Source organism: Schistocerca nitens, chromosome 1 (assembly GCF_023898315.1).
Source record: "Schistocerca nitens isolate TAMUIC-IGC-003100 chromosome 1, iqSchNite1.1, whole genome shotgun sequence".
NCBI classification, from domain to species: domain Eukaryota; kingdom Metazoa; phylum Arthropoda; class Insecta; order Orthoptera; family Acrididae; genus Schistocerca; species Schistocerca nitens.
This window is the reverse complement of record NC_064614.1, coordinates 437,559,240-437,581,346: the sequence shown is the minus strand read 5'-3', so window position 1 is coordinate 437,581,346 and position 22,107 is coordinate 437,559,240. Positions and strand designations below refer to the sequence as shown.

Genomic DNA, 22,107 nt, shown 5'->3' with positions numbered 1-22,107 from the left:
ACTCTCATCGCTGAAGACGACACGTCTCCATTCGTCCCTCCATTCACGCCTGTCGCGACACCACTGGAGGCGGGCTGCACGATGTTGGGGCTGGAACGGAAGACGGCCTAACGGTGTGCGGGACCGTAGCCCAGCTTCATGGAGACGGTTGCGAATGGTCCTCGCCGATATCCCAGGAGCAACAGTGTCCCTAATTTGCTGGGAAGTGGCGGTGCGGTCCCCTACGGCACTGCGTAGGATCCTACGGTCTTGGCGTGCATCCGTGCGTCGCTGCGGTCCGGTCCCAGGTCGACGGGCACGTGCACCTTCCGCCGACCACTAGCGACAACATCGATGTACTGTGGAGACCTCACGCCCCACGTGTTGAGCAATTCGGCGGTACGTCCACCCGGCCTCCCGCATGCCCACTATACGCCCTCGCTCAAAGTCCGTCAACTGCACATACGGTTCACGTCCACGCTGTCGCGGCATGCTACCAGTGTTAAAGACTGCGATGGAGCTCCGTATGCCACGGCAAACTGGCTGACACTGACGGCGGCGGTGCACAAATGCTGCGCAGCTAGCGCCATTCGACGGCCAACACCGCGGTTCCTGGTGTGTCCGCTGTGCCGTGCGTGTGATCATTGTTGTACAGCCCTCTCGCAGTGTCCGGAGCAAGTGTGGTGGCTCTGACACACCGGTGTCAATGTGTTCTTTTTTCCATTTCCAGGAGTGTAGATGAAGATGAAATGGGAGATATGATACTGCGTGAAGAATTTGACATAGCACTGAAAGACTTAAGTCAAAAAAGGTCCCGCGAGTAGACAACATTCCATCAGAACTACTGATAGCCTTGGGAGAGCCAGCCATGACAAAATTCTACCATCTGGTGAGGCGAAATAATCTCAGACTTCAAGAGGAATATGATAATTCCAATCCCAAAGAAAGCAGGTGTCCAGAGATGTGAGAATTACGGAACTGTCAGTTTAATAAGCCATGGCTGCAAAATACTAACACGAATTCTTTTCAGACGAATTGAAAAGCTTGTAGAAGTCGACCACGGGGAAGATCATTTTGAATTCCATACAAATGTTGGAACACGCGAGGCAATGCTGACCCTACGACTTATCTTAGAACGTAGATTAAGGAAAGGTAAACCTACGTTTCTAGCATTTGTAGACTTAGAAAAAGATTTTGACAATGTTGAGCGGAATACTCTCTTTCAAAGTCTGAAGGTGACAGTGGTCAAATACAGCAAGCGAATGGCTATTTACAATTTGTACAGAAACCAGATGGCATTTACAACAGTCGTGTAGCACGAAAGGGAAGCAGTGGTTGAGGAGGGAGTGAGACAGGGTTGTAGCCTATCTCCGATGTTATTCAGTCTGTATATTGAGTAAGTAGTAAAGGAAACAAAAGAAAAGATTGGAGTAGGAATTAAAATCCATGGTGAAGAAATAAAATCTTTTTGGTTTCGACATTGTAATTCTGTCAGAGACAGCAAAGGACCTGGAAGAGCAGTTGAATGGAATAGACAGTGTCTTCAAAGGAGGATGTAAGATGAACATCAACAAAAGGAAAACGAGGATAATGGAATTTAAATCAAGGGATGCTGAGAGAATTAGATTAGGAAATTAGACACTTAAAGTGGTAGATGAGTTTTGCTGTCTGGGAAGCAAAATAACTGATGATGGTCCAAGTAGAGAGGATATAAAATGTCGACTGTCGATGGCAAGGAAAGAGTTTCTGAAGAAGAGAAATTTGTTGACATCGAGTATAGTTTGAAGTGTGAGGAAGTCCTTTCTGAAGTACTTGTATGGAGTGTAGCTATGTATGGCTGTGAAATATGGACGATAAATAGTTTAGACAACAAGATACTAGAAGCTTTCGAAAAGCGGTACTACAGAAGAATGCTGAAGATTAGATGGATAGATCACGTAACTAATAATGAGGTACTGGATAGAGTTGGGGAGAAGAGGAATTTGTGGCACAACTTGATTAAAAGAATGGTTCGGTTGGTAGGACACTCTGAGGCATCAAGGGATCACTAATTTGTTATTGGAGGGAAGCGTGGAGGGTAAAAATCGCAGAGGGAGACCAATGTATGAGTACACTAAGCAGATTCAGAAGGATGTAGGTTGCAGTAGGTACTGGGAGATGAAAAAGCTTGCACAAGATAGAGTAGCATGGAGAGCTGCGTCAAACCAGTCTCTGGACTGATGGCCACAACAACCACAACATATACCCTACCTGGTCTGGTGACAATAATAGCGCACTCCGGTTGCCTTTCTACCCGTCGCAGAGAACTGCACCTCTAATCGTTTACCTACCCGGTAGCTGGTGGTACATACGTGTACGAAGCTACAATGATAACCGCCCTTGTCTTCTGGGTGCTTCACTATTTATTGGTCAAGCAGTGTTCACCTGATGAAATTTCTCACCTATCGGGATACGGACTACCTACGTCCAGGTCGAGCGTCGACACAATTACTGTATGGTAGCCGCTTTGAGTGCGGAGGAGGGTTCATAGCTACTGTCTCTTCTGAAGTTATTTCTCCAGTTCTCAGTATCTGCACACGTACATATGCATTATCTACGTCTTTGTTTTGCTAGGAGATGCACTTTGGGTTGTATTGAACATCATCTGTCTGCAGTGGACCTTGCAGGTGTCTTTACTGATCTAAAAGGATTTTGAAATTGTTAACTGGTATGTAAAATCGACTTCCATCTTATCATCTATAATAGGGTTACACCCTAAACCAAATTGTCATTGATTTATTACATGCCTTTTTGGGAAAACTGGCGTTAACGACTGAATGATCCGAATGAAAAACACTCCAGTAGTTAACATTCATTGTTGCTTTACGGTCGTTTCATTACATTTCAACGAGAAATGAGTACAATGTAATCTACGTTCCCGAAAGGCGCGTGACGTGAAGTGGCGTGATGTAATATTTACACAGCGGTAGCTGCACGGGGCAGCCAGGGTGTGCATAATTACTGACATCGAAAAACGCCGCAGTCTTCGCGGACACTCCGCCGTTTGTGTATCCCTGACTCTGACTACTACGCGAAAACGATCAATCGAATACACTGCAATCCTTTGTTCGTCGCTGAGGACTGATGTTAATATGACCGCCCTACTTGATGCAATATTTTTGTTTTACGCTATTTTCATTTAAATATTCTAATTGTACGGTCTGAAGGTGCAGGAAGATGCTTCTAAAGTTTATAAAACGAAGGCAATAGCTATAGAGCACATTAATGTTCGAATCCGACGTTACTTGTCACTGGGACTACTTCGAGCCAGTTTTATTCTCCGTCGCTCAGACCACCCGGGTGGCGCACTCGCAGCAGTCGCACAGATGCTCTTCAGCCAAATTACGTCAGAAATGCTTACACAGGTTTTTACTGTAAGTTATTGTCTTGATATTCAGTCTGAAGGCTGATTTGACGCAGAACTCCACTCTAGTTTTCTCAATGGGGGCATATTATGCTTACATAACTAATGTACGTTGCATCCATTTGAAACTGCTGACTGTAGTCCACTCTTCTTCTCCCTCTACAGCTTTCAGCTCCTGCACTTCCTTCTATTACCGTCCTGACGATTCCTTAGGATGTGGTCTGTCAGCTGTCCCATTTTTTAGCCGACTTGTGGCATCATTCTCTTGTAACTCCATTTTCAAAGGCTCCTACTCTCTTCTTGTTTGAACAACCTACTGGCCAAATTTTACTTCTGTACGAGGCTACACTCAAGACAAATACAGGGTGTTTCAAAAATGACCGGTATATTTGAAACTGCAATAAAAACTAAACGAGCAGCGATAGAAATACACCGTTTGTTGCAATATGCTTGGGACAACAGTACATTTTCAGGCGGACAAACTTTCGAAATTACAGTAGTTACAATTTTCAACAACAGATGGCGCTGTAAGTGATGTGAAAGATATAGAAGACAACGCAGTCTGTGGTTGCGCCATTCTGTACGTCGTCTTTCTGCTGTAAGCGTGTGCTGTTCACAACGTGCAAGTGTGCTGTGGACAACATGGTTTATTTCTTAGAACAGAGGATTTTCTGGTGTTGGAATTCCACCGCCTAGAACACAGTGTTGTTGCAACAAGACGAAGTTTTCAACGGAGGTTTAATGTAACCAAAGGACCGAAAAGCGATACAATAAAGGATCTGTTTGAAAAATTTCAACGGACTGGGAACGTGACGGATGAACGTGCTGGAAAGGTAGGGTGACAGCGTACGACAACCACAGAGGGCAACGCGCAGCTAGTGCAGCAGGTGATCCAACAGCGGCCACGGGTTTCCGTTCGCCGTGTTGCAGCTGCGGTCCAAATGACGCCAACGTCCACGTATCGTCTCATGCGCCAGAGTTTACACCTCTATCCATACAAAATTCAAACGCGGCAACCCCTCAGCGCCGCTACCATTGCTGCACGAGAGACATTCGCTAACGATATAGTGCACAGGATTGATGACGGCGATATGCATGTGGGCAGCATTTGGTTTACTGACGAAGCTTATTTTTACCTGGACGGCTTCGTCAATAAACAGAACTGGCGCATATGGGGAACCGAAAAGCCCCATGTTGCAGTCCCATCGTCCCTGCATCCTCAAAAAGTACTGATCTGGGCCGCCATTTCTTCCAAAGGAATCATTGGCCCATTTTTCGGATCCGAAACGATTACTGCATCACGCTATCTGGACATTCTTCGTGAATTTGTGGCGGTACAAACTGCCTTAGACGACACTGCGAACACCTCGTGGTTTATGCAAGATGGTGCCCGGCCACATCGCACGGCCGACGTCTTTAATTTCCTGAATGAATATTTCGATGATCGTGTGATTGCTTTGGGCTATCCGAAACATACAGGAGGCGGCGTGGATTGGCCTCCCTATTCGCCAGACATGAACCCCTGTGACTTCTTTCTGTGGGGACACTTGAAAGACCAGGTGTACCGCCAGAATCCAGAAACAATTGAACAGCTGAAGCAGTACATCTCATCTGCATGTGAAGCCATTCCGCCAGACACGTTGTCAAAGGTTTCGGGTAATTTCATTCAGAGACTACGCCATGTTATTGCTACGCATGGTGGATATGTGGAAAATATCGTACTATAGAGTTTCCCAGACCGCAGCGCCATCTGTTGCTGAAAATTGTAACTACTGTAATTTCGAAAGTTTGTCTGCCTGAAAATGTACTGTTGTCCCAAGCATATTGCAACAAACGGTGTATTTCTATCGCTGCTCGTTTAGTTTTTATTGCCGTTTCAAATATACCGGTCATTTTTGAAACACCCTGTACTTACTAAGTATGCTGTTTAGGTTTTCATGTTGGTAACGCCACCTGACTGTGCTGTGGGCAGTCTGTGGCTGGTTGGCAATGTTGGATTATTCGCTATTGTAGTGTTGGGCAGTTGGATGTGAACAGCGCGTAGCGTTGTGCAGTTGGAGGTGAGCGGCCAGCAGTGGTGGATGTGGAGAGAGAGTTTTGAGAACGGACGATCTAGACGTGTGTCCGTCAGATAAAGGAAATTTGTAAAGATGGATGTCATGACCATGACCTAACCTAACCTAACCTAACCTAACGTAACCTAAAAACATTCCACGTGGGAAAAATATATCCAAAAACAAAGATGATGTGACTTACCAAACGAAAGCGCTGGCAGGTCGATAGACACACAAACAAACACAAACATACACACAAAATTCAAGCTTTCGCAACAAACTGTTGCCTCATCAGGAAAGAGGGAAGGAGAGGGAAAGACGAAGGATGTGGGTTTTAAGGGAGAGGGTAAGGAGTCATTCCAATCCCGGGAGCGGAAAGACTTCCCTTAGGGGGAAAAAAGGACGGGTATACACTCGCACACACACACACACACATATCCATCTACACATATACAGACACAAGCAGACATATATATATATATATATATATATATATATATATATATATGATGACTTTTGAACACTATTAAGGTAAATAAATTGTTTTTTCTCTATCAAAATTTATCATTTGCTAACTATGCCTATCAGTAGTTAGTGCCTTCAGTAGTTAGAATCTTTTATTTAACTGGCAGTATTGGCGCTTGCTGTATTGCAGTAGTTCGAGTAACGAAGATTTTTGTGAGGTAAGTGATTCATGAAAGGTATAGGTTATTGTTAATCAGGACCATTCTTTTGTCGGGATTATTGAAAGTCAGATTGCGTTGCGCTAAAAATATTGTGTCAGTTTAGTGATGATGAGAATAAGTAAAGAGAGAAATGTCTGAGTACGTTCAGTTTTGCGCAGCTGTTTGAAAAACAAATAACGTAAGAGTTTTACCAGCACAGTAATACATAATTTTCCAAAGGGGATGTTTCAACTTTCAGAAAAGACTTCTGAACAATTAAGTTTATATTTGGCGTTAAAAGATTTCTTTTTCCACAAATTCTTTCCTTACTGTTGCCAGTGCATATTTGATCTGTTCCTGAAGAAGCGTAGACGGTTATGGTATGGCGCTGGTGCGAAGATGTGAATGATAATACTGCTTATGTCAGTTCCTTTAACGTTAGCTGATGTCAGCGTTGTAAAGGAGGTGTGATGTACAGATCGGTTTGTACGGCAGTGGGAGAGGGGAGATGATACTGGGTTAGGAAATGTGACGGATAGCTTAGGGCCGGAACAAAAAGGAGCCAAGGTGGATTTATGGTGTGCGGAAGAATGGTAGGGATATTCAAGCCTCGATCTAAGGAACAGATATGGGGGCTAGGGGCATGGCTAGTAGGATGCGTAGATGTTTCGGGCAATACAGACTGTCTGGTACATAAGCATCGCAAATGGTAGGTTAGTGTTAAACACGAGTAGAGACACTAAAGTCCGCGGAAATTCAAAATATAGTAGGAATAGCCCAAATGGCTCCAAGCTCGGAGGGTGTGTAGAAAAATGTGCTAGCAGTGAGTAAACTGCCAAGAAATGGCACGGCAGCGGCCTTTTTGCGTGTTATAAATGTCACTGTATCGCCAAGCTCAGACGGTGGAAACGCGAGGGCAAGTACAATCATGCCTCGTCAACGTCAATGGTCGCATTTTAAGCATGTAAGTCTGAGCAGGGCAGAATTATCGGACTCTGGAAAATGGTTTGTCGCACTGTGACATCTATTCTCGCACAGGACGTGCCGCTACAACACTGATGAGTACGTGCAACCAGAACAGATGAGGATAGGCACAGACAGGCGTTTACAGGACCACACAGTGTCATCACAGCTTACGGTGACCGCCATCTACTCGTATCCCCACCTCACAGGATCATCACCATCTTATCCGCATGTGTGTAACAAACCGTAGAGCTTGGCCCACAGTGTTGGCTTGGAGCTGTCGGCGCCAATCGAACGACTACCACTGTCCAGAAACCAGAAGTGCCTCAGACGGCAATGGAGCCGACAACTCCGTCACTGGTTTGCCGGGTGGCAAATGGGGCAGTCCTCTGATGCGTTCTGGTTCATGATGTCCTATATTTATTAGGCAACTTGACACGTCATATTTGAGCAGTAGAGCATGCAGCCACGTGTGATAATGAATGTGTATGCTTTATTCGAAGAACGAGGTGTATCATTTCTTAGGTGTTGCGCACGTTCTCCTTCCACGTTTCCTAACCATCAAGTTTGGTGTATGGTTCTTAGGTAATTGGTTGGTCACGCCCATGCAACACCTACCGGTCGCGGTTTTTCATTCTCATTTCAGCCCTGTGGAAGGAAATTCGCCACGAGCATACCCGAGCCACCTCGATGATTCCATGCCACACCGTTTACACATATTGAGTACTACATGCGAAACCTTAATACAATGTTGAATCCTCAGACTCGGCAGTCACGTACAGCACTACAGTGTTAATCAATTGTCTGTTATGAAACTTCCTGGCAGATTAAAACTGTGTGCCCGACCGAGACTCGAACTCGGGACCTTTGCCTTTCGCGGGCAAAGTGCTCTACCAACTGAGCTACCGAAGCACGACTCACGCCCGGTACTCACAGCTTTACTTCTGCCAGTACCTCGTCTCCTACCTTCCAAACTTTACAGAAGTAAAGCTGTGAGTACCGGCCGTGAGTCGTGCTTCGGTAGCTCAGTTGATAGAGCACTTGCCCGCGAAAGGCAAAGGTCCCGAGTTCGAGTCTCGGTCGGGCACACAGTTTTAATCTGCCAGGAAGTTTCATATCAGCGCACACTCCGCTGCAGAGTGAAAATCTCATTCTGCAATTTTCTGTTGTTTGTTACTTAAGGTTTACTTTAGTTATTTGAGTTCTTTTTGGAGTTTTGGTTTTCAGAAACTTTAGTGCAACGCTGAGAGTCTCAATATTTTTCTTAGTACTCTGTTACGGTGTCATAATATTTTTATTGGGGCATATATTTTCATTGAATTACTTATAACTGTAAATGGGCTAAAATCGCTCAACAGAGGGAAGCCAAGAGGATCTGATGGGATACTTATACGATTCTACATAGACCACGCAAAATAACTTGCATATTTCCTAATAGCAGTATACTGTAGGTATAGGCGACTTGTAGGTCGCTGTAAGACCGGAGTGTTCCTGCTGATTGAAAAAATACGTAAGTCATTCCGATTTTCAAGAAGGATCGTAGAACAGATACACACAACCATGGGATACAATGCTGAGATCACTCTTGATGCTCTCGTCGGGTATGCAGCTCGAGTTCGTCGTCCTGACGACAGCATATATCGACGGTTCAACTGGCCGCCATCTTCGGTTGAGATTGCAGGTGCACAGTCACGCCCTAACGGAGGTAACATTATTATTTTTTTTTCTTTATTGTATTTCAGTGCCTCATACGGGACGGGCTGGCGGCAGCATAGGCGCCGCTCTTCAGCCAAGAGACAGTAAGTACATAACAGGGATGCATTTAAAACAATATAAAGGAGGAAACATGGCGAAACAGACATATAAAATGGGAAGCATAATGGAAGATAGCGTAAAAAGAGGGTGACTATAAAATGGTAATAAAGATTTAAAAACTGTACACAAAAAACCACACACTGAGACGATTGAAAGAAACACAAGACAAAGTATTGCCCGATCATAAAAGTTGGGATGGGCGACATAGCACGTAACAATCACTAACAGCAACACTCTGTACAAGTCCAGCACACGATTAAAATCACAGCTCTTGATGTCACTGGAGAACAACATGAAACACAACACCGAAGTAGCACACTGACGATGATGAACAAACTGAGAGGATCTGCTGGGGTATGGAGACGAGGGAGAAGGGAAGAAAGGGGTACTAGGCGCTCAGTCCGGAGCCGCGCGACTGCTACGGTCGCAGCTTCGAATCCTGCCTCGGGCATGGATGTGTGTGATGTCCTTAGGTTAGTTAGGTTTAAGTAGTTCTAAGTTCTAGAGGACTGATGACCATAGATGTTAAGTCCCATAGTGCTCAGTGCCATTTGAACCATTTTTTTTAAGAAAGGGGGGATGGGTGGAGCGAGAGGGGGGAGAGAGGGGAAGACGGGCGAAGGGCGCGACAAGTAGGGCTGGGGGGGGGGGGGAGGAAACAGCGGAGGAGGGGGTGCAGAGACTCAAGGAGGTGGGGACGTAGGAGGAAGAATGGCTCTGGGAGAAGGAGGCTGGGGGGAAGGACAGGGGAAGGAAACACCTGAGGAGGGGGTGCACAGACTCAAGGGGGGGAGGTAAGTAGGAACAACGGCTCTGGGAGGATAAGGGGAGAGGAAAAGAGGGGGCCCTGGGGAGGGGCAGAACTAGGCCAGACTACAGTTGGTAGTAAGGGTAGATGTCATGGTGAAGTTCATCATCTGTGAGGGGGAGGTGCTGGAAATTTTCCTGATGAAGGAGATTGAAGGTGTGGAGGTGGAGAGAGGGAGGGATACAGCGATAGAGGCGCAGCAATGGGCGTCGGGTAGAGAGGAAGGAGGACACCAGGGGGTGGGGGAGGATCAAGCCTGCGGACAGTGTAAAGGATGCAGATACGTTGGAGGAAAAGGAGGAGGTGGGGAAAGGGGATGAGGTCATACAGGAGTCGTGTGGGGGACAGAAGGTGGATACAGAAGGCAAGGGGGAGTGCGTGGGGTTCTAGGTTTGGAGGATCCTATAAAAGCCCCCCCTGGAAATCCAGGCAACGCTGGCATAACAGAGGATAGGGCGAACGAGGGATTTGTAGGTGTGGAGGATGGTGGAAGGATGCAAGCCCCAAGTCCAGCCATATAGGAGTTTCAGGAGGTGGTGGTGTGAATGGTCTTTCCACTGGATGGTCAGGAGATGAGGGGTCCAGGTGAGATGACGGTCGAGGGTGAGCCCAAGGTATTGGAAGGTGGGGGTGTGCTGGATGTGAGAGGTAACATTAGGTACAGTGACACCTTTACACCCCGGGAACAGGCCACTGCGTGTGAACGAGAAGCAGAAGTGGTGTCTCTGCAAAGTGAAGAATTGCAGCGGCGCCGGCGGTAGAAACTAACAAAAGCGTTGAATCGCAAATTAAGATGCAGCCAGTCGAAAACCGTACCGTTGTTGTTTTATGTCTGACAAAACAGGATGCCACATCTTGCTTAAAGGCAAACCTTTGTCTCTGTTAATAATGTCACTGGATAATCTTATTTCGATGGATTCTTAAGTGCACAACCCTAGTAATAGGGAGGCGTAGCAGTAATTTGCATATCATTCAATAACATATTGTGCCCTTTTTTAATGGAGAGAAAGCTGCCCACGTAAAAGAAATTAAGTGTTCTAGGACCATTCCTATTCACGGTATACACAAATGACCCACCAATTAACGTCGGAAGCCCTCCTAGGCTGTTTGCAAATGATGCTTTGGTACATAGAGAATTCGCAACGCTAGAAAGTTGTGGCAAAACACAGAAACATTTGCAGAGGATCGACGATTAGTGCAGGGCTTGGCAATTGACCCACAACATAAACGATAATTTATTCCACACAAATAGGCGGAAGACCCATTACTATACACTCACTAGACGAAGTCACATCCATTAAATATCTGAGAGTATGTGTACGGAGCGATATAAAGTGGGACTAACATATAAAACTAATCGCGGGTAAGGCATATGGCACATTAATTGCAAGAATCCTCAGGAAGTGTAGTCCATCCACGAAGGAGGCACTTTACAGAAACCTCGTCGGGCCAGTACCTGAAGATTGCTCATCAGTATGGTATCCATACCACATATAACTGATCGAGGAAATAGAGAAGATCCAAAGAAGAGCAGCGCGTTTCGTCACAGATTCGTTTAGTAAGCGCGAAAGAGTCACGGAGATGCTCTTCCAGCTCCAGCGGCAGACCTTAAAAGAGAGAATTCGTGCATTACGGCGTAGACTGCTTGATGAATCAATAAATACATTGTTTCCACCTACGAACATTTCGCGGAAAGACCATGGAGATAAAATTAGAGAAATTCGTTTTATCACTGAGGCTTATCAACAAACGTTTTTCCTGTGCACTATTCACGACTGGAACAGGAATGGAGTGAAGTGACAGTGATACACAAAGTACCCTCCGTCAAACACCATAAGATGGCTTGCGGAGTATAGATGTCGATGTTGCATTGTCAACAGAACTTCATGCTAAAGCCTTCTCAAGAAGAATAAAACTACATGGAATAGCTATTTTATTTATTTTTTTGTGGAAAGGTCCTATGGGACCAAACTGCTGAGGTCATCGGTCCCTAGGCTTACACACTACTTAATCTTACTTAAACTAACTTACATTAAGTACAACACACACACCTTTGCCCGAGGACTCGAACCCCCGACGGGGGAGCCGCAGAAACCGTGGCAAGGCCCCTTTGACCGGACGGCTACACCGCGAGGCATGGAGCTGCTAAATACTGTGATTTACGTGTTCTTTATTGTGTTCCTCGTTTGCAAATTTTTCCAATATCTATTTCTTATTTCGTATTAACGTCACAGTCTTTGATGGCCGACCGGTTCTAGGCACTTCAGTCTGGAACCGCGCGACCGATACGGTCGCAGGTTCGAATCCTGCTTCGGGCATGGATGTGTGTGATGTCCTTAGGTTAGTTAGGTTTTAAGTATTTCTAAGTTCTCGGGGACTGATGACCTCAGATGTTAAGTTCCATAGTGCTCAGAGCCATTTGAACCAGTCTTTGAATTCCTGAATTTCTTTCTACACTTCGCAGCTAATTTCCGAAATTATATAAATTGATGATGAAAAATGCTAATTGTTATTAGCACAATAATGATTTCTCTCTCCTTCCTCTTCCAGCGAATGATTTCTTTCTCCCTTTTAAATGAGCGGACACATATAATGAGTTACATTTGCAAGTCATCGTATACAGCAGAAACGTTTGCACGATGTGTGATAAACTTTCGGGCACAGAATAAGCTGTTTTTTTGATAGATTTTTACACCTTGCAGTCCGCTCAGAAGCTCGTTGTTCATTCCGATTCGGACTGATTCGCCAGCTTAATATCAGGATGTATACGAAGTTCGGGTAAGATTTTGATGTTGCTTGAACCTTAAACAATTCACGACTATTGTTTATGAGAACTAAATTCTCATAAATTATTCAGCGGGACCATATCACACTTAATTGGCGCATGGCATGACAAATACGAAGAGCAGAAAAACTTGTATGTGCACATACTAAGTATTCGATGAACCAATATATAGGGTGATTCAGCTAGCACTACCGCCGGGTTTTATGCAACCCACGACGCCTTAAAATACCACTAACAAGATTTCCATTCTTTCGCGTACTATGTTTAAACTACTAGTCCTACAGAAAATGATCAAGACCTTTCCGTAGGAACTTTACACTACTGGCCATTAAAATTGCTACACCAAGAAGAAATGCAGATGATAAACTGGTATTCATTGGACAAATATATTATACTACAACTGACACGTGATTACATTTTCACGCAATTTGGGTGCATAGATCCTGAGAAATCAGTACCCAGAACAACCACCTCTGTCCGTAATAACGGCCATGATACGCCTGGGCATTGAGTCAAACAGAGCTTGAATGGCGTGTACAGGTACAGCTGCCCGTGCAGCTTCAACACGATACCACATTTCATCAAGAATAGTGACTGGCGTATTGTGACGAGTCAGTTGCTCAGCCACCATTGACCAGACGTTTTCAGTTGGTGAGAGGTCTAGAGAATGTGCTGGCCAGGGCAGCAGTCGAACATTTTCTGTACCCAGAAAGGCCCGTACAGGACCTGCAACATGCGGTCGTGCATTATCCTGCTGAAATGTAGGGTTTCGCAGGGATCGAATGAAGGGTAGAGCCACGGGTGGTAACACATCTGAAATGTAGCGTCCACTGTTCAAAGTGGCGTCAGTGCGAACAAGAGGTGACCCAGGGGAAGCTTAATCATTCTGTGTATTGTGATAAGAGCTTCCACATCTCGATGAAACAAATTCATCGCCATTAAGAAGTATTTTACATCAATTTCTAGATAAACACGTCCTTCAGAGTTCCCCAAGCGTTGTGGCCTTTAACTTTATGTACCCACTACGCTCCTACAAATTCTCTAATATCATCTACGTGCAATTCATTTCGTTGTTAATCCGGTGTATCTGTTGGAATCCAGCAAAGAAGTTCCTTGGTCAGTCTGCGATCCGTTTCCCTGTTACGTGCTCTGGTTACCTCCATTTCTCCTTCATTATACCCATAACTACATCTTCTACTCTAGTCTGCTCCCTAATTGATTAATCTGTTTATCGTCTCTCCAAATACTCATAGTTCCCAGCATAGTTCTTTCCATAACGACGCGCTACGAAGGAATTATACAAATGGGACAGAAATAGATAGATATGATGTACACGTACAGACAAACAAATGATTACAGTTTCAGAGAAATTGGACGATTTTTTCGAGAGAAGGTGCTTTACAAATCGAGCAAGTCAATAACGTGTTGATCCACATCTAGCCCTTATGCAAGCAGTTTTTCGCTTGGCATTGATTGATAGAGTTTTTGATGTCCTCCTGAGGGATGTCGTGGCAAATCTGTCCAATTGGCACGTTAGATCATCAAAATCCAGAACTGGTTGGAAAGCCTTGCCAATATCGCTCCAAATGTTCTCAACTGGAGAGAGAGCCGGCAACCTTGCTGGCCAAGGTACGGTTCGGCAAGCACGAAGAAAAGCAGGAGAAATTCTCGCCATGTGGGGGCGGGCATTCATCATCATCATCATCAGTTATCTGCTATATTAGCAGGTCCTTTGCCTCTCCATTTTCTGCGATCCATTGCTTCCTTCTTAAGGCTGCTGTATGTTGTACCGTCCATCATGTCATCCAATATCTGAAATCTCTTCCTTCCTCGCTTCCTTTTCCCTTCTACATAACCTTCTAAAACTGTTTTTATCAGTCCGTCATTCTTTCTTAATATATGCCCAATCCAATTTCTTTTTATTCTTTTTATTACATCTAGTAACTGTCTTTTCTCTCCCACTCTTCTCAGTACCTCTTCATTTTTTACTCTGTCCATCCAACTTATTCTTTCCATCTTCCGCCGTGTCCAGATCTCAAAAGCCTCCAGCCTTTCTCTGTCTTTTTTCCTCATAGTCCATGTTTCAGCGCCATGTAGAAGAACACTCCATACAAGACATTTTATGAGTCTCTTTCTGAGTTCTCTGTCCAGACCGCTGCAGAAGATTCTCCTTTTCTTATAAAACGCCTCTTTTGCCATTGCTATCCTTGTTTTAATTTCTGTGGTGCACTTCCAGTCGGTGTCTATACTGCTTCCAAGATACTTAAAATTTTGCACCTGTTCTAGTGTTTCTCCATTCTGCACAATTTTTATTTCCTTATTTCCTCCTATTGCCAATACTTTTGTTTTATTTATGTTAATTTTCATTCCATATGTTTTTCCGTTACATTTCAGCATTATCTTGCTGAAATGTAAGCCCAGGAAGGCTTGCCATCAAGGGCAACAAAACGGGACGTAGAGTATCATCGACGTACCACTCTTCTGAATTAGTATCGCGGATGACAACCAAAGGGGTTCTGCTATGAGAAAATATGACACCCCAGACCACCTTTCGCAGTTTCGAGCCGTATGGCGGGCGACAATCAGTTTGGTACCCCACCACAGTTCGGGGCGTCTCCTGCCACGTCTTCACTGGTCATCTGGGCTCAGTTACAAGCAGGGATCACCACTGAGGTCATTTATACTCCAGTCAATGAGATTACAGTCCGAAGACATGTCGGGAGGCGCCTCAGACAGAGGTGACATTCCAATCTGACTGCCACCCGCCATACGGCACGACAACCAGGAGTGAAGGTCTGGGGTGCCATTTCGTATCACGATACACCTACTGAACAGTGATACGTCGACGATATTCTACGTCCCTTTCTGTTGCCTTTGATGACAAGCCTTCCTGGGCTTACATTTCAGCAAGATAATGCCCGCCCACACACGGCGAGAGTTTCTCCTGCTTTTCTTCGTGCTTGTCAAACCTCGCATTGGCCAGCATTATTGCCGGACCTCTCCGCAATTGAGAACAGTTGGAGCATTATTGGTAGGATCCTCCAACCAGCTCTGGATTTTGACAATCAAACGTGCCAGTGGATAGAATTTGGGAGGATATCCCTGAGGAGGACAACCAACAACACTGTCATTCACTGCCAAGCCGAATAACTACCTGCATAAGGGCCAGTGACGGACCAACGCGTTATTGTCTTGTTCAGTATTTTTTAAGCTCTTTCTCTTGAACAAATTATCCATTTTCTTCTGAAACTGAAATCATTTATTTGTTTTTACGTGTACATCACATCCACCGATTTCCGTCCCATTCGGATAATTCCTTCGTTTTAAGAGAAATTCAGAACACACTGATGTTCGTCTGGCTGTCCATCGTCTGCAGTGTAGCTGATATTTTCGTTCAGTTTGTCATCTGAAAAATTTATGGGAGAGTAGTAGAATATTTCGTAAACAGCGACACAGATGTGTCTGCGAATACAGATTCATAGTCACACAGTAGATGAGTTTTGCTATTTAGGGAGCAAAATAACTGATGATGGACGAAGTAGAGGGGATATAAAATGTAGACTGGCAATGGCTAGAAAATCATTTGTGAAGAAGAGAAATTTGGTGACAACGTGTATAGATATAAATGTCAAGAAGTCTTTGCAGAAAGTATTTGTATGCAGTGTAGCCATGTATGGATGTGAAACATGGACGATAAATAGTTTAGACAAGAAGAGAATAGAGGCTTTCCAAATGTGGTGCTACAGAAGAATGCTGAAGATAATATGGATAGACCACGTAACCAATGAGGAGTACTGAATAGAATTGCGGAGAAGAGGAATTTGTGGCACAACTTGACTAGAAGAAGGGATCGGTTGGTAGGACATGTTCTGAGGCATCGAGGGATCACCAGTTTATTATTGGATGGCAGCGTGGAAGGTAAAAATCGTAGAGGAAGACCAAGAGATGATCCACTAAGAAGATTCAGAAGAATCTAGGATGCAGTAGTTACTTGGAGATGAAGAAGCTTGCATAGGATAGAGTAGCATGGACTGAAGACCGAAACAACAACAACAGAGGCATTACAACGTCAAAACCACAAATATTGAAGACCACAAACTATTCAAGGAATATGAGTTGTACTACAGACGACAGACAACAATATTTATGTGCCAACTTTACCATCGGAGAGTAGCACTTGAAACCTACTTCCTCAATTTCTGTCTTCCTTTACGGTTTTTACCCTCTGGAGCTCCCTCTGCTACCAAGGAAGTTATTTCCCGATGTCTTAACAGATGTTCTATGATCCTGTCTCTCTTCTTCTCAGTGTTTTCCACATATTCATTTCCTCATCGCTTCTGCGGAGACTCTCCTCATTCCCTACCTTATCAGTCCACTTAATTATGAATAGTCTTCTTTTGCACCACATCTCATATGCTTCGATTTTCTTGTGTTCCCGTTTTTCGGCAGTCCATGTTTCACTATCATACAATGCTGTGCTCCAAATGTACTTCTCAGACATTTATTCCTCAAATTAAGGCCTATGTTTGATACTAGTATTCTCTTGGCCAGTAATGCCTTTTTGCCATTGCTAGTCTGCTTTTGATGTCCACCTTGCTCCGTCCATCATTGGTTACTTTGTTGCAAAGGTAACAGAATTCCTTAATTTCGACTTCTTCGTGATCGCTAATTCTGATATTAAGTTTCTCGTTGTTCTCATTTCTGATACTTCTCATTACTTTCGTATTTCTTCGATATACTCTCAGTCCATATTCTGTGCTCATTAGACTGTTCATTGTATGCAACAGATCCTGTAACACTTCTCCAATCGCAATGTCATCGGCAAATCTTATCATTGATATCCTTTCACCTCGAATTTTAATCCCACTATTGAACCTTTCTTTTATTTCTGTCACTACTCCTTCGATGTGCAGATTGCACAATAGATGCAAAAGACTACATCCCTATCTTACACCCTTTTTAATCCGAACACTTGGTTCTTGGTCTTCCAGTCTCATTGTTCCCTATTGGTTCTTGTACATCTCTATATATAAAAAGCAATGTCCCGACTGACTGAGTCACTCACTGACTCATCATCGATCCGCCCCAACCGATAAAGATGGACACTTGTAATTTGGAGAGGGTATTGATCTTATACTGTTGATATCGTTTAAGAGGAGATTTTTAGAAATTACACCGCTAGGATAGTGGATGAGATTCCTTTTGAGGTCTCTATTAAAGAAATTTTGAAGTCAGTGGTTTTGGAAATTTTGAGTGATGTTCTTTTTTAAAAAATAATTAACAATTATTAAAGAGCCATTAAAGCATCTGAATTCTCGGTTGGAAGTAAAAATGGCTCATTTCAGTGATTTTGGAAATTTGACCTCTTAAAGGAGTGAAATGGAGGATGAAAATTTTTATGAAATTATTCCATTATGAAAGCACTTTCAAAGCCAAATCTATGAAACATGTGTTTGGCTTCCTACGAAATTTGTATTTGGCTTCTCTGTTAAAAATTAAAAAACATATTTTTTCACTGTTTCTGGAAACTCAACCCCTGAGGGGGTGAAACAGTGGACGAAAATTTTAAGAAAATATTTCGTTACATTAAAAAAAAAAATTAAAAGCTAAATCTATGAAATCTGGTATTCACTTTTCGGTTAGATGCAAAGGAATATGTGTTAGAGGATGAAAATTTCTGTGGAAATACCACCACAAAAATGCATAAGGCATAATTAAACAAAGCTTGAAGTCTCCTGCCACCAAAATCGCTTTTTGATCAGAAGGACATTTGGAAAAGACCACGCTTCTAAGGTCTTAACGAGAGTGAAAAGCTTAGAGGATATTTAAAGTTGTGAACAAAGTAAAAATTCGATTAAAAAAAAAAGGAATGTGTGCAGACTACGCAGTCTACTCGAGCGAAGCAGCGAGCGCTTGTATAGCATTGAATATTACCCATCTTTCCTTGTAGCATATCCCTATTTTTTTCAGGATTTCGAACATCTTTCACCACTTGACATTGCCGAACGCTTTTCCCAGGCGACAAGTCGTAAGAACGTGTCTTTATTTTTCTTCGGTCTTCGTTGCATTATCAATCACAAGGTCAGAACTTCCTCTGTGGTGCCTTTACCTTTTTCAATTCTTAACTGACAAACATCTAACAGATCCTGAGTTTTCTTTTTTAGACGGCTATACGAACATCAGTGTGGACTAAACGACAAGAATGGCATCTGTCCGGTCTCTACCACTAACGCGGTCAAATCCAGATTAGCATGCCGATCCCGTGAAGACGCGGGATAAGGGCTACCGTGCATGAATGGCGCCTATTAGACGGAGGGGGGGGGGGGGGGCGCCCGACAGACGATCATTTCCAGCCATTCCACCAGGAAAGAAGTACATGGCTCGTGTTGTCTGTAGTTCAACCATGCCTAGACGGTCAATACCGCGGTTCGATTGCGCTCGCATTTTTACTTTGTGCCAGGAAGGGCTCTCAACAAGGGTGTGTCCAGGCGTCTTGGAGTGAACCAAAGCGATGTTGTTAGGACATGAAGGAGGCACAGAGAGATAGGAACTGTCGAAGACATGCCTCGCTTATGCCGCCCAAGGGCTACTACTGCAGTGGATGACCGCTACCTACGGATTATGGCTCGGAGGAACCCTGAAACCAACGCCACCATATCCAATAATGCTTTTCGTGCAGCCACAGGACGTCGTGTTACGACTCAAACTGCGTGCAACAGGGTGCATGACGTGCAACTTCACTCCCAACGTCCATGGCGAGCTCCATCTTTGCAGCCACGACACCATGCAGTGCGGTACAGATGGGCTCAGCAACATGCCGAATGGACCGCTCAGGATTGCCATCATGTTCTCTCCACCGATGAGTGTCGCATATGCCTTCAACCAGACAATCTCGGAGACATGTTTGGAAGCAACCCGGTCAGGCTGAACGCCTTATACACACTGTCCAGCGAGTGCAGCAAGTTGGAGGTTGCCTGCTGTTTTGGGGTGGCGTTATGTGGGGCCGACGTATGCCGCTGGTGGTCATGTTAGGCGCCGTAACGGCTGTACGATACGTGAATGACATATCGGCAGCATATTGGCGAGGCCTTCGTTTTCATGGACGACAATTCGAGCCCCCATCGTACACATCTTGTGCATGACTTCTTTCATCAGGATAACGACAACGCTCGACCAGAGTGGCCAGAATATTCTCCAGACATGAACCTTATTGAATTTGCCTGCGATAGATTCAAAAGGGCTGTTTATGGACGACGTGACCACCAACCACTCTGAGAGATCTACACCGAATCGCCGTTGAGGAATGGGACAATCTGGACCAACAGTGCCTCGATGAAGTTGTGGATAGTATGCCACGACGAATACAGGCATGCATCAGTGCAAGAGGACGTGCTACTGGGTATCAGAGGTTCCGGTGTGTATAGCAATCTGGACCACCACCTCTGAAGGTCTCGCTGTAAGGTGGTACAATATACAATGTGTGGTTTTCATGAGCAATAAAAATGGCTGAAATGCTGTTTATGTTGATGCCTGTTCCAATTTTCTGTTCAGGTTGCGGAACTCTCGGAACCGAGGTGATGCAAAACTTTTTTTGATGTGTGTATTTGGTACTTGGGTGCGCGCGCCAGCTGCCTGGTGTGAGCGGTACTCACCTCTCGAGTGGGTGCCTGGTGCGGTATGTGAGGTGCACGCAGCCCTGCACTGTCGTGTGCTGGAGCACCTCCAGCAGGTAGCGCCGGTACAGTCCGCCCATCGTCGCCCACCTCTGCACTGCGCCGCCTTCCGGGACGGCCGACCGTTTGCGCGTGCGGCTGCGGTGTTTAAACTGTGGGTTCTGTCGATTCCGCCAGCGAGCGTGTTTTCCCTACGATAAACGAAACGGGCGCGGATCCGTTGCAATGTTTCGTGATTTTATCACGGCATTCCACGTACAGTCACATCGTGAATTAATTATAAGGAACACAGCTTTCGATCCACGATTTACACGCAGCTACAGTTAGTTTTCCTTTGAATACCTGCCACAATAATCACGGTAATAAACCTGTGGCAAAATTCTTCAATTTTTATTCTCACGTATTAATTACGGCTCGAGATAAATATTAACATTGATGTAATAACTAAAAAACAGAAATTTTGCAGCATCCTTGTCAACCGCAATGTTTGTAAGCTAAGTCCCTCATAAAAACATAGAATGAGGAACAGCGACTGGTCGAACTCTTGTATAAATACGAGGGCTGTTCAATAAAGAATGATCATAATTTTTTATGGTCATAATTTCTCGCCCTAAAATAATATTCTGTTAGCTTAATGTGCAACAAACACGCCGTAGTACTTTCATTGTTGGGACTCCTGTTTCCCGCCTGTGAGAGGCAGGCAAGGTCAGACATGTTCAGTATCGCCTACCACTGCAATGGAGGTAACACGCGAGGAACAATATGCGGCTTTGAAATTCTGCTTTCGTCTCAACAAATCTTCAGCTGAGGCCTATGCAATGATACAGGAGGCCTATGGAGATTCTGTTCTTCCCTACAGCATAGCTCGAAGGTGGTTTAAAATGTTTAAAGAAGGGAGACAATCAATTTCAAAGGAAGGTGGACCCGGTGCTCCACTTACTGCTCTTACGGAAGAAAATATCAACACTGCTGCTGTCATTGTGAGAGAGGATCGGCGAATTACCTTAAGATCACTTTCTGAAATACTGAACATTTCATTGGGTGCCACCTGCACGTAGGTGACAGAAAAATTACACATGACACGTGTTTGTGCGCGATGGGTTCCAAGACTGTTGATTCCCGAACAAAAGGACATTCGCGTGCAGTCTGCGTGCAGTTAAAGTTGATGTTAGAGGAAGATCCGGAATTTCTTTCAAATATAATCACTGCTGATGAAACTTGGGTACATCATTTTGATCCTGAGAGCAAACAGCAAAGCTCAGTCTGGAAATCTCCTTCATCACCAACCCCCAAAAAAGCAGAAGTAGTTGCTTCTTCTGGGAAAGTTATGGTCATCTCATTTTTTTGATATTCGTAGAATGGTTTATCAGCATGTTGTATCTGCACACACATCAGTAACTGGGCAATACTACAGGGATGTCCTGCAAACATTGCAAGTCCACATCATGCGCAAAAGACCACATTTCCGCGGAGCAGACTGGATGCTGCACCATGATAATGCGCGGCCGTATATTGCCAATGTTGTTGCTGAATATCTTGTAAAAATCAACGTGAAGTGCATCCCTCACCCTCCCTATAGTCAGGATTTAGCCACATGTGACTTTTTTCTATTCCCTAACATGAAGAAACGCCTTCGTGGGAGGCATTATCAATCATCAGAAGCATTGTTGAAGGCTGCGGAGGCGGTTTTGAAGGACCTCTCAAAAAATGGTTTCCAGCATGTCTTTGAAGACTGGCAGAAACGCTGGGACAAGTGCATCGCATTCATGGGAGACTACTTTGAGAAGGGCCATCAAAATTATGAGGACGAGGAAAGGTATGTTGTCAAAAAAAAAAAAAAAAGATTATTCTTTATTGAACAGCCCTTGTGTATACCATCAGCCGTTATTCTTGAAAACTTTATTTAGGGTACTAGTTTCAACGCCTCAGCGGCGTCTTCTTCAGGCCCCAGTACACCGAAGG

The 22,107-nt window shown here is 44.5% G+C and overlaps 1 protein-coding gene across 1 annotated transcript in view; it reads right to left on the bottom strand.

The window, feature by feature from the left end:
- Nucleotides 1-20,225, bottom strand: part of LOC126252885 (uncharacterized) — a 213,062-nt gene extending 192,837 nt beyond the window's left edge. The window contains exon 1 of the mRNA XM_049953890.1: nt 20,125-20,225. Within this exon, the coding sequence (XP_049809847.1) occupies nt 20,125-20,225 (101 nt within the window). The remainder of the gene's footprint in view (nt 1-20,124) is intronic.
- Nucleotides 20,226-22,107: the final 1,882 nt, after the last annotated feature.